This window comes from Propithecus coquereli, unplaced genomic scaffold (genome assembly GCF_000956105.1).
Source record: "Propithecus coquereli isolate 6110/MARCELLA unplaced genomic scaffold, Pcoq_1.0 Scaffold775, whole genome shotgun sequence".
In the NCBI taxonomy this organism is placed as follows: Eukaryota; Metazoa; Chordata; class Mammalia; order Primates; family Indriidae; genus Propithecus; species Propithecus coquereli.
The window spans coordinates 730,425-740,406 of NW_012153896.1; the positions used below are offsets into that span (position 1 = coordinate 730,425).

The following is a 9,982-nucleotide window of genomic DNA, read 5'->3' on the forward strand; positions in this document are numbered from 1 at the left end:
CCGGCTGAGCGGTTTAAACAGCAGAATTGGAAGAGCTCCTCGGTGAGCGCTGAGGGCAGGCTCTGCTCCAGGCCTCTCCGCGGCTGGCAGGTGCCGTCTTCCCCGATGCGTATCTGTGTCTGTGTCCAAATTTCCCTTTCTTAATGCGGATATCAGTCACACTGCTTCAGGGCCCAGCGCGATGCGCTCATCCTCACTAGCTCCATCTCAGTGACCCTATTTCCAAATAAGGTCACTTTCTAAGGTTGTGGGGGTTAGAATTCCAACATATGAATTTGGGGGGGACAAGGTTCATCTCAAAACAGCAGGCTCAGAGAAGTCCTCTGACTTTGCTTCCAGAGAGAGAAGGGGGCCTGGCCCGGCAGGGGCTGGCCAGTGTGGGGCACGAGGCCAGCCCTGGGGTTTCTGTATTGCGACTCTGAAAGTTTGAGCCTTGCCCAAAGTGGCACCGTGGGGTGGGGTGGCCGCTTGACGCCAAGTGCTGTGCTCTCCCCCCGCAGCCCAGCCACCTCTCTCTCTTTCAAATAACAGCACCTCGTACTTGCAGAGCACTTTAAGGGCTTCAGAGTCCTTAGTCTCACATCCTCTTGCTGAAATTACAGGGCAAAAAGACCGTGTCTGGTGATTCTGCTGAGAGGGCCAAGGCTGGGGCTGGGGGTGCAGTGGGGGTGTGGGGAAGGGGTGGGACCCTGGAAGCCTCTGCCAGCCTGTCCTGGGAGAGCCTGTATGTGCTCATTTCTAGGACATATTTTCTCAAAACGAGCGCGTCGTCAGCATTTCCCGTGTTCCAGGAGCAGTGCGGCACTGCGCCCACATTACGTCGCGAACCCTGTTTTACTGACTGGGCAGGTGAGGGTGGAGGGACAGAGAGACCGACCCAAAGTTCCTGGATCAGCTCAGCCAGGTCTCCTCCCCTGCCGAGACTGCTGTTGCCCTGGGGCTCACCTGGGCCACCACGAGAGTCGCGGCTAGAAAGGAACCCGAGCCGTGCTATGCTGGTCAGGGGACACTGCTGGGGAGTTTTAATCAGCTTTTGTGGCACATGACCCTTGATATAAATATATAATCTTTTCTTTTAACTGTGCTTGTTCCCTAAGGAGCAAAGCATTAAATAGGAAATCACACTGTGTTCCTAAAAGCCAGGGAACCCTGATGAGCCCTTGGGACTTGCAGGGCCTGGGCGCAGCTGTGACCCGGGGCAGTGGTTCTCAACGGGGCGATTCTGTCGGCCATTTGGCAGTATCTGGAGACATGTTTGTTTGTCAAATCAAATCCCGGGGGCGGGAGGATGCTACTGGCATCTAGTGGGCACCCAGCCAGGGTGGGGCTATGCATCCTGCCACACCCAGGACAGCCCCCCACGATGACGCATCCGGCCCCAGATGCCAATAGTATGGAGTCTGGGGACCCCCGGCCTGAGGAAAGAGGGTGATAAGCCCTAAGAGCTTTGCAGGCTTCCGCAGGGAGGTTTTCACTGCTCTGGCGAAGTTCCCTGGGGCCTCACCCTCCTGAAGCTTCTCTGTATCTGACAGCGCTGACCGCTCCCTCGTGCAGTTCTTCCTGTCCGCTTCCAGGTCCCGCCTCCGAGGGCTCCTGCCCCACAGCTGCTCCTGCTCTGGTGGCTTCTGGCATCTCCTTCAGCCCCTGCCCCTGAAACTAGTGGTCCCATGCACACCTGTCACTCTTTACACAAAAGTAAATCCACACGCGTGCCCCCATCCCATTTCTGTACCTGCATGTGGCATGTAGATTCGCACACGCGCTACTGCGCTGCACACACAGAACGAAACGAATGTGCGGGAAAGTAGAAGCAGAACTGCAGAGATCTGCCGCCCCCGCCCCCTTAAAGGCCACCTTGTTGGATCTTGAGGTCTTTCACTTGGCTACTGCCGGTCCCCTCCTCCTTCCCTGTGCAGCCACCGGCACCCAAGCCCTGGTCACCAGGACCAGCCTAGATTCCTCCCAGCCGAGTAGCGACCGGATGCAGCCCCTCTGCCTCCTACATAGTCCTGGAATCTACAGTTCCCTCGTCAGCGCTGTGGGTCCTGGTTTAGGCCTCTATCATTTCATGTCTGAGCCACCAGAAGACCCTCCTAATTTCCCCATCTCCAGTTGTTGGGAATCTCTTAAGACACAAATGTGACCGTATCCTTCTGTCATTTGAAGCGAGACAGGGCAGTACCCTTGGCCTGCCCCCTCTGCCTCGCCTCACCCCACCCCAACTCCTGTGCTGAGCCTGTGGCATGTGGCATCTGCATATAACACAGCAGGGATGAACATTCCTGGCTGAGGACACAGGCCGTGAAAAGGCCCTGGGGTGGGAGTGAGCTGAGTCAGGTGGCCGAGGAGGGAGAAGTTCCCGGCCCTACAGGCTCCATGGGCGACTCTGGATGGGGTGGGGACTTTAGGAGGGGAGAGACGGGGTCTGCTTGGAGGGATGGTCACTCTGGCTGCCATGGGCCATGAGGACAAGCAGGAGACCAGTGGGAGGCTGCTGCCATGGTCTAGCTGAGACAGGGACTTGGGTGACAGAGAGGAAGAGGAGAGGGATGGACAGTGGAGGGCGGAGCAGTGGCACCCACCCAGGACGGGAGAGAAGACGTCCAAGCCCAGTCCCTGTCACCACCCCAGTGAGGGGCACAAAGGAGAAAGGGGCATGGGGAGAGGCCAGTAGTGCTTGAGGCTGCCGCAAGGGCCCTATGGTGGGGACAGCGGTGCCTGGTGGCCTTTGCTCCCTGGCTGTCTTGCTGAAGTGAGAGGCTGGGAGGTGTCCAGGTGTTTGGGGGCAGGATGGGGCTGGAGGGCAGGTGGGGACCTGGCCCAGTGTAGGGGGCACCTTCAAAACCCCCTGGCCCCATGCAAGGGCTGCCCCTGCCCGGGGCCAACCACTGTTACCCCTCCCCATTTCTCTGGAATAGCAAAGTGTAATCTGCCTCCTGCAGCTAAGACACATTTCCCTAGAAACAAAGGTGGCCATGCAAGCCCCAAGCAAATGGGCAGCTGCTGCCTGACTTCCTAGGGGCCTGTTGGGGTTTTTTGTGGATGCATTCGTCCAGCAGCGAGCTGAGGTGTGTGCACATCCGGGGGCCATGCTAGGGCGGGTGGGGCAGGCCACACCTAATCTTGTCTTTCCCGCAGGACCTGGCCTGGGCCATCAGCTACTATACCCGTTTCTTCATCACCTACATCCCTTTCTATGGCGTCCTGGGAGCACTCGTCTTCCTCAACTTCATCAGGTGCCTGAGCTTTGCTGCTTGGCCCTGGGCCCTCGCGAGCACTGGCATTGATGGGCTTCGATATGAGCCCTGTGAGGAGAGGCCCAGATGTCCCCATGTCCTGGCACCTCAGCAGGGGCTGACCTGGGGTGGTTGGGAGGGTGGCTGGGGCCGCGGGGGCCTCAGAGGCCCCAGTGCATAGCGGTGCTCTCTTGCAGGTTCCTGGAGAGCCACTGGTTTGTGTGGGTCACGCAGATGAATCACATTGTCATGGAGATCGACTGCGAGTCCTATCGCGACTGGTTCAGCAGCCAGGTGAGGGAAGGCAGAGCCGGGCACCAGGGCCATGCTGGGCTTCCCTGGGGCTGCCTATGTCCTGCTGGCAGCTTCAGGGCTAAACGAGAAAGGGTGGCAGGAATCCTCCAGAGGGACAAGTGGGAAATCTGGGTGGGCCGAGGCCTCCAGACAGGATGGTGTGACACGGAGGGGTGGCCCAGAGAATGGGCCCCTGGGAATGAGGCCAGGCCCTTCAGTCTTCCTTCACTCACTGCCACTGGTGCGCCTCCCCCGCAGCTGGTGGCCACCTGCAACGTGGAGCAGTCCTTCTTCAACGACTGGTTCAGTGGGCACCTCAACTTCCAGATCGAGCACCAGTGAGCATGGGCCCAGGTGGGGGAGGGGGAGGTGGGGAGACCCACAGGGGAGGGAAGTGATCCCCAGCCCCATCTGGGCAGAGCACAGCTGGTAGGGGCTATCTCTGTCCCCCAACAAGGTCCAGTCCTAGTGCGTGGCTCCACAGCCAGCCCCGCCGAGCTCAGGAGGGGACTCCCTTGTGCCAGCTCCCCGAGATGCCCTGGTCACAGTGATCACCACCCTTCTCCTCGTGTGGCCACAGAGGGCCTGAGGGCAGGGGTTACTGCTCCCACTTCATCGACAGGGACACCGGAGCCCAGAGAGGTAGCTCACCTGGAACATAGGTGGCTGAGGGACCGCCCCTGCTGCCCCTCATCCTTCTCTCACCTCTTTTCTTCTCATTCTCCACCTATTTCTTTCATTTCCTTTTATTTTATTTTTCTGAGACAAGGTCTCACTCTGCTGCCCAGGCTGGAGTGCAGCAAGCAGTCCTCCCGCCTCAGCCTCCCAAAGTGCTGGGTTATAGGCGTGAGCCACTGTGACCGGCCTGATTTCCTCTTTTGAAAAACATGACATTTTGCCTCTGACTGGCTGCACAGCCCCAGTAGCCCTGTGGGCACACAGGAAGAGCCGCATGCAGGCCTGGTCCTGGCTGTGGACAGCCCCCGCCTGGGCCATGGCAGGAGGTGGGGAGCGGCCCGGCCCGCCGGGCATCCTCACACTCTGCCCACCCTGTGCTCTCCCAGCCTCTTCCCCACCATGCCCCGGCACAACTTGTACAAGATCGCCCCGCTGGTGAAGTCTCTGTGCGCCAAGCATGGCATCGAGTACCAGGAGAAGCCGCTGCTGCAGGCCCTGCTGGACATCATCAGGTGGGGGCAGGTGCTGGCCTGGGAGGCCCCTGGGCACAGGGAGGGGCTGGGTGGGGACTGAGGGGACCGAGAGGCACACAGCTGGGATCACCCGTGGAGACTGGTGACCATAAGAGGGGCCAGGTGCTCCTGGCACAGCGCCCCCACCCAGCATACTCCCTTTACTCCTAAGCCTGTGTCAGAATTTGCCGGGCTTCTCTCTCTGGCAGAAAGAGGAACTTCCCTTTGTCTTTCTGCAAGGGGTTACCCCGGGGGCCCTGAGCCAGTGGCCCCGCAGGCCACAGTGGCGGTGGCAAGCCCTGGCTGAGGACTACAGGAAAGTACCTGCCACCCGATCACATCTTCCCCAGCCCTCCCACTCCCTAGGGCTCCGCGGCGCCCCCAAGCTGGTCCCTGAGCCCTAGCCCCCAGCCCTGTCTCTCTGCAGGTCCCTGAAGAAGTCTGGGCAGCTGTGGCTGGACGCCTACCTCCACAAATGAAGCCACAGCCCTCGGCATGCCCATGGGGATGACGGCCACAGGAAGGGTGGGCTTTTGTTCCGAGGGGTGTCCATGAGGCTGGAGTACACGCCACTCGTGGACCCCGTGTTTGCTCTTTCTCTTCTCCTTCCCTTCACTTCTCTCCCAAACTCTGCCCTCCTGGGCCTACCCTCTGTCAGCCTGGCCCTCTTCCCCCAACCTCACAGCCCCTTCTCCCCAGCAGCAGAGGGGGTGGCCACGGGAGGTGGCACCGTCCCTGCCTCTACCCTCTGCCCCTACAGACTGAAGGAGACTAGAGGTCTACGGATCTGGCTCTCCTTGCAGCCTGGCCACCAGGCCTCACACTCTCCCCTCTTGTCCCTCAGACGCTCTCGGGATCCGTGGGACAGGGTCCTAGGCGGCAAGGCTCCCGACCCTCCAGGCCTGGCTCTGCTCTCCACGTCAGCCACCACTGGTCTGCCCTTTGTAGGGAGGGCCCACGGCTGGGACCAGTGGGGCCTCCCTTTGGATGTCCAGGGCCCTGGGCCTATGGCACAGCTAGCTCAGACCTTGGGGCCCAGAGAAATGTCCTCCCGCGCCCACCACTGGAGCACTCTGGCCCTGGGCTTGTGCAGGCCCCATTCTACCACCTTCTCAACTCGAGCCTATGACCTTGCCACCAAGGGGGAGTCCCTGTGGGTTCAGCAGAGAAGATGGCCAGGTTGGGGGAGGGGCCAGCCGGCCTTGTTCAGATGTTTGTCTTAGCTGAGAGGCCCAAGATTAAGGAGCAGTCAGACCCTTTTCCCAAATGCTCCGTCACCTGCTGGACAGTGCCAGCTAACCCTGGCTACTTGCCCTAAGGGGACTTGGGCCCTGCAAGCTGCAGGAGGGCACTGGAGCCGGAGGTCCTGGCCCCTGCCAGAATCAGGGCTGCCATGTAGACAGCACTGTCTCACCACCCCCAGGCGCTCCTGTCTGCACTCTCTGTTCCGAACCTTTTGCTCCAGGATGCATTCCGATAGGCGCGGGCAGGGGCTGGGCCTGTGACAATCTGCCTTTTACCACGTGGCCTTGCCAGCCTCCCCCAGGCCGGGCTCGCTCACGGTGGCCAGGGTGGCCCTACAGTCAGGGCCTCTAGGCAGGAGGCAGTGGAGGAGGCAGCCCTGTGTGGCCAGGGGACAGGAACCTCATGAGGGCTGAGCTGAAGCCCAGAAGAGGAGCCGGTGGGGGCCGGAGGTGAGGGCAGGATGTCTCGCCACTGGGAGGAATCCTGAGCCGCTGCGTTCAAAATCTAACCCACTAATCAATATTTAGATTCAGGGGCGGGGCGGGGCATGAACAACTCAGAGGGGACCAGCATCTAGTGTTGACAGACCTCCGGGTTGCCATGGCAACAGGGCCCGCCTGGGTCCCCCGCCAGCTACCGTATGTCAGGATGAATCCATAGGGAACTGATCTTAATTTTTATCATGTTTCTTCCCCACCCCTACATTTGTTGGAAATAAAGGAAGTAATTTTATTCTCACTTCGTTTTGCCTCCTGCATGTCATTACTAGGCCGAGGTATGGGGGGCCTCCCAGCGGGCTCCAGGGAGGGGCCCATGCTTGTATCCCTCTGTCCCCTCCCTCCCCTGTGGTCTCCCTGTGCTCCTCTCCCTGCTGCCTCTGAAGTGCACTCTGGGCCAGGAACTTGGGGCAAATGACCCAAAAACATCGGCCTGCCTTCCTCCTCCTGGGGCCCCTCAGCAGCTGACCCTGCCCAATTCCAAAACACCGCTGGAGCCACGTGAGGCTTTCCAGAGGCCACCTTCCTAACACCCTCACTCCCATCTGTCTCCCCATTGCCATAAGTGCAGCCTGTCCTCATCCCTGGACCTGCTGTCCTCCCTCAGAGTGCTGGGGACAGACAACCCCAGGTGCCCCTAGAAGGGCTGAGGAAGGCCCTGGACACCGGTGCTTCCATCTGCGGCCCCTGTGCCTGTGCAGCGGCTCATTCAGAACCCTTGTGCCGTGGGGGGCCGATGTGATCCCAGCCCAGGTCACCAGCAATGACAGAGACTGGGTCCTAGGTATGTCTGACCCCAGATCCCTGGAAGAGTCCAAAGGATCGTGCCAGGGGCACTTGTACAGTTTGCCCCCCTGCATGCTGGCCTGCATGCTGTTCTGAACATCGTCTCTGGGCTGGTGCCCCTGGCAGGGCCGACCCTGGGAAGGTGTGCCTGGGAAGGGCCGAGAGGGACTGGGTAGCCTGTGCCTCAGGAGCTCCCCCAGCCCTGCAGCTACTCCCAGCAGGGCCGGGGAGGACCTCTGAGTGGACCTGCAGCCCCCAGCCCAGCTTTGCCTGACTGCAGTCTAGCCAGGTAGGAACAGTCCCGGCCTGGGTAGGGGTCTGGAGTATGGCCTGGGACGGCAGGGGAAGGCCCGATCCCGGAAGCAGACATCCCATCTAACTCACCGAGTGGCCCTGGGGATCCCTTTGTCCTCCCTGGCCCTCTCGGCCACAGTCTCCCCATTTGTACAGTGCAGGGGTGGGGTCACAGGGACCCCAAAGATGATGTCATCTCTCAACACCTGTGTGCCCTTGACCTTGCCCTCCTGGTGGATCCACTGGAGGCCTTGGAGGCTGCAAGACAGCGGAGAACCTGCCTTCCGCCCTTACCTGTGCCTGCGTTCCACCTGCCACCAGGCTGGACCTGGCGCCCTGACTCCCAGGATGGTACAGGACAGGATGGCAACCAGCCCAGGCACCCGACCCCACCAGCTGGAGATCCAGGGTCTACCACCTGTGACAACAGGAGTCCCAGGGAGGGGGAGAGTGGTGGAGGGCATTGAAGGCCAGGTGGACGCTCCGGCTTTGAGGGCTCCCAGCTCCATGGGCACCTGTATCTTCCCTTGACTTCCTCCCGCAGCCCCGCCCTGCCCTTGAGCCTTTGGGTGAAGAAGCTGGGGGCACCCATACCTGCTCCCCACCCAGCAGCTCCCTCCTGTCCCGGTACTTGCCTGAGGCTCTTGCCCAACGCCCCCAGAATTGTGGGCTTCTGACTCCTACCCCCACCAAAGTCCCAACACACTAATATTCAAGGCCCTGAGTGATCAACCCTGACATCTCCATCACAGCCGAGAAGGCCGAGACCAGAAGGGAAAGGCCTGGCCTGAGGCCACAGAGCAGCTGAGTCAGGTAGGCTGTGGGATTCCTGCCCCTAACCCAGCAGGCCCCTGGTCAGCTCCTCTTCCCCCTGCACAGAAAGGGCTGGTTCCCCTACCAAGGTACCCCACCGCCTCATGTCAAATGTCAGACTGCTCCTGGGCACAGGGGGTGGAGGGCCTAGTCCCTGTCAGGAGATAAGAGCTCACCCACAGCAGGGGCCACTGAGATAAAAGGGTATCAGCTTTGCAGCAGCTTTGCAGGTGGCGGGGGCAGGCCCAGAGCAGGGGCTGGCAGAGCAGCCTGGGCTATGTGTGGAGTCCACTGTGGGAGGGCGAGGGGGCCTTTGGCGAGGGGGGCCAGGGCGGAGGTGGCAGCCACCTGAGGGCTTGGGCTCTGGCTGCCCTTGGGAGTGTCTGGTCACCACTCATGTGACACAGCGCCTTGGGTCCTGCTGCACCGTCCCCAGTGAGATGTGCACCTCTGGACAGAATGCAGCCACTCGAAGCCCCTGTTCTGATGTCTGGGATGGAAGGAGCTTCCTCCAGCAACCTGTGTGGGAAGAAACAGGCCGGAGGGGAAGGCCTGGCTGAGGTCCCAGCTCCAGGCTCTCTGACTGGCTTTTCCGTTCCTAACCAGCCTGGCTTCACACATAACAGAACGAGCGGCTCCCCAGCATGCTGGGATACCTTGACCACGTCCCTACCGTCCTCCACATCTTTGGTTTTGTTTGTTTGTTTTTTTTTTTTTTAGAGATAGAGTGTCGCTCTGTTGCCCGGGCTAGAGTGAGTGCTGTGGCGTCAGCCTGGCTCACAGCAACCTCACACTCCTGAGCTCAAGAGATCCTCCTGCCTCAGCCTCTAGAGTAGCTGGGACCACAGGCATGTGCTACTGCACCTGGCTAGTTTTTCTATTTTTAGTAGAGACAGGGTCTTGCTCTTGCTCAGGCTGGTCTCGAACTCCTGAGCTCAAACAATCCGCCCGCCTCGGCCTCCCAGAGTGCTAGGATTACAGGCGTGAGCCACCACGCCCGGCCCTAAGGAGCTTTCTAGATAGTCTTGGAAGAGAAGTTCACAGGCTGAGACGCCCAAGGCTGCCTTGTGGAGGGGGTGGCCTTGGGGGCAGCATGACATCTCCCCAGCTCCACCCACAGAAGGTGCGCTCGGGAAGGAATGAACAAGAATTGCAGTGTTTGCGCCCCTCCCTCCATCCGAAAGGAGCCCAGCCCAGACAGTGGGAGTCTCGACAGGGTCGGGGGCAATCCTTACAGCTGGTGGGCAACCCTGGCTTCCGCTCCAGAAAGGCATCAGAGAAATCCTGGCTTAGCATTTCAACTTTTTCTTCTTTAAGCTGCCGACACTTGAGACAAGACCTTCAGTCATTGCGAGCGGATGCTGGGGCCAAGCAGGCCGCCGCCCAGCCCTCCCTTCTTCCCAAGCCAGGATGCCCCAAACGGCAACTCAAAGCCCTCCCCAGAACTTGCCAAAAATCCACAGGCACAGTCCAACTTCACCCATTGTCAGACGAGGAGCCTGAGGCCTGGTGAGGGGCAGTGCCCTGCCCAAGGACACTAGCCAGTCGGCGTGAGTCCCCAGACTCCAGGAACTCAGGGACAGGATGGCCACGCCTCAGGGGTCCAGCTTATTCAGTGCAGCAACTG

The 9,982-nt window shown here is 60.3% G+C and overlaps 1 protein-coding gene across 1 annotated transcript in view; it reads left to right on the forward strand.

Moving 5' to 3' along the window:
• The window catches only part of FADS2 (fatty acid desaturase 2), a 31,056-nt gene extending 24,359 nt beyond the window's left edge, over positions 1-6,697 (forward strand). The window contains exons 8-12 of the mRNA XM_012662719.1: positions 3,139-3,236; positions 3,434-3,530; positions 3,789-3,868; positions 4,595-4,720; positions 5,148-6,697. Coding sequence (XP_012518173.1) covers positions 3,139-3,236; positions 3,434-3,530; positions 3,789-3,868; positions 4,595-4,720; positions 5,148-5,199 — 453 coding nt within the window. The 3' untranslated portion in view covers positions 5,200-6,697. The remainder of the gene's footprint in view (positions 1-3,138; positions 3,237-3,433; positions 3,531-3,788; positions 3,869-4,594; positions 4,721-5,147) is intronic.
• Positions 6,698-9,982: the final 3,285 nt, after the last annotated feature.